Genomic DNA, 1234 nt, shown 5'->3' on the forward strand with positions numbered 1-1234 from the left:
AGCCACAAAAATCTGGGCGGGCTCCTAGGAGCGATTATTTTCCTCCCACTTCTTGAGGAAGAGCGCCAGACAGAAGCAGCGGCATCGGGGCCCATATCGGCAAGGTGGGGCGGAGAAGCTACTGGGCTTCGGGGCGTAGGTTACTAGGTAAATCCCACCGAGTGGGATCGGGATCCAGGATAGGGGGGGGGGGGGGGGCTATCTCGAGAGAACACCTTGGGAAGGGCGCGCGGTGTCTCCCGGGAGCGGCTGGTCAGCCGACGGCGCACCGGTGCGTTTTGTGGCAAATGTAAATAATGATTATTAAAATAATGCGCGCGGAGAGCAAGAAAGTGTGGAGAACGCGACGCACTTCCACTTGAGGCAAACTGCGGGTAAATAAATATTTTTGAACGGATGAACGCGAGCTCGTGGGGTCCACGAAAGCACCGCTTGGCGGTGTCAGAACCGCCCTCTTTGACCCTGGGGGGCCGAATCTGCGCCCTCTGGGCCCCGGCGGCGGTCCCAGTGAGGGCCGGCACGCGGGCTCCGCCGACGCTCTCGCAACGCGGGTCGCGCCGCGCGCCTCCCGGACGAAGCGTGTTGGTGCGCGACGGCGATCCTCGCCTGCGGGGAGCGGAGCACACGCGTCGGATGGCGAGGGCAGCACAAATATTGCACTCATGTCCCAGTATGGCAGCAGCCGGACGGGTTGGGTGGTGTGAGGGCAGGGTGGTGAGGATGATTCCACAGATCTCGCTGAAAATGGCCTTGTCCTTCCCGGGGGAGGCAGGCGAGCACGCACCTCGCGTCCCAGCGCGAGTCGACGAGTGGTCGCCGAGAGATCGCCGAACCACGTTTCGAGTGCGCGCGCACACAGCACAGCTGCGGGTTGTAACTCGACTGCCGATCGCGCGTGCGGGATGTAAATGCAGCTCGCTGGCGCCAGTGCACGGTGGCAGGGACTGGAGGCTCGGCCGAAGGGGAAGAGCAGTCCTCAATCGTCTCGTAGAGGTCGCTGGGCAGGATCCATCGAACTGCCACACACCTGAAGCGGAGGCACATCAGGTCATGCGTCTCACTGTTCGACAGATGCATCCCTCGCGATCAGATCCTGGGGCATCGCAAAAAAGAATTTAACAACAAAACTCCCTCTTACGACACTGGGCACGGGACTGGCTCGCACTGGCACTAACACAGGTACACAAAAAAGAAACGCAGCAACGACCGCGCCCAAGTAGTACTCGGGCGACTC

The 1234-nt window shown here is 61.4% G+C and overlaps 1 protein-coding gene across 1 annotated transcript in view; it reads left to right on the forward strand.

Annotated features, from left to right (window-relative positions):
• Positions 1-183, forward strand: part of EMIHUDRAFT_115936 (hypothetical protein) — a gene marked incomplete at both ends in the record, with an annotated part of 2415 nt that extends 2232 nt beyond the window's left edge. The window contains one exon of the mRNA XM_005776790.1: positions 148-183. Coding sequence (XP_005776847.1) covers positions 148-183 — 36 coding nt within the window. The remainder of the gene's footprint in view (positions 1-147) is intronic.
• Positions 184-1234: the final 1051 nt, after the last annotated feature.

Source organism: Emiliania huxleyi (genome assembly GCF_000372725.1).
Source record: "Emiliania huxleyi CCMP1516 unplaced genomic scaffold EMIHUscaffold_272, whole genome shotgun sequence".
In the NCBI taxonomy this organism is placed as follows: Eukaryota; Haptophyta; order Isochrysidales; family Noelaerhabdaceae; genus Emiliania; species Emiliania huxleyi.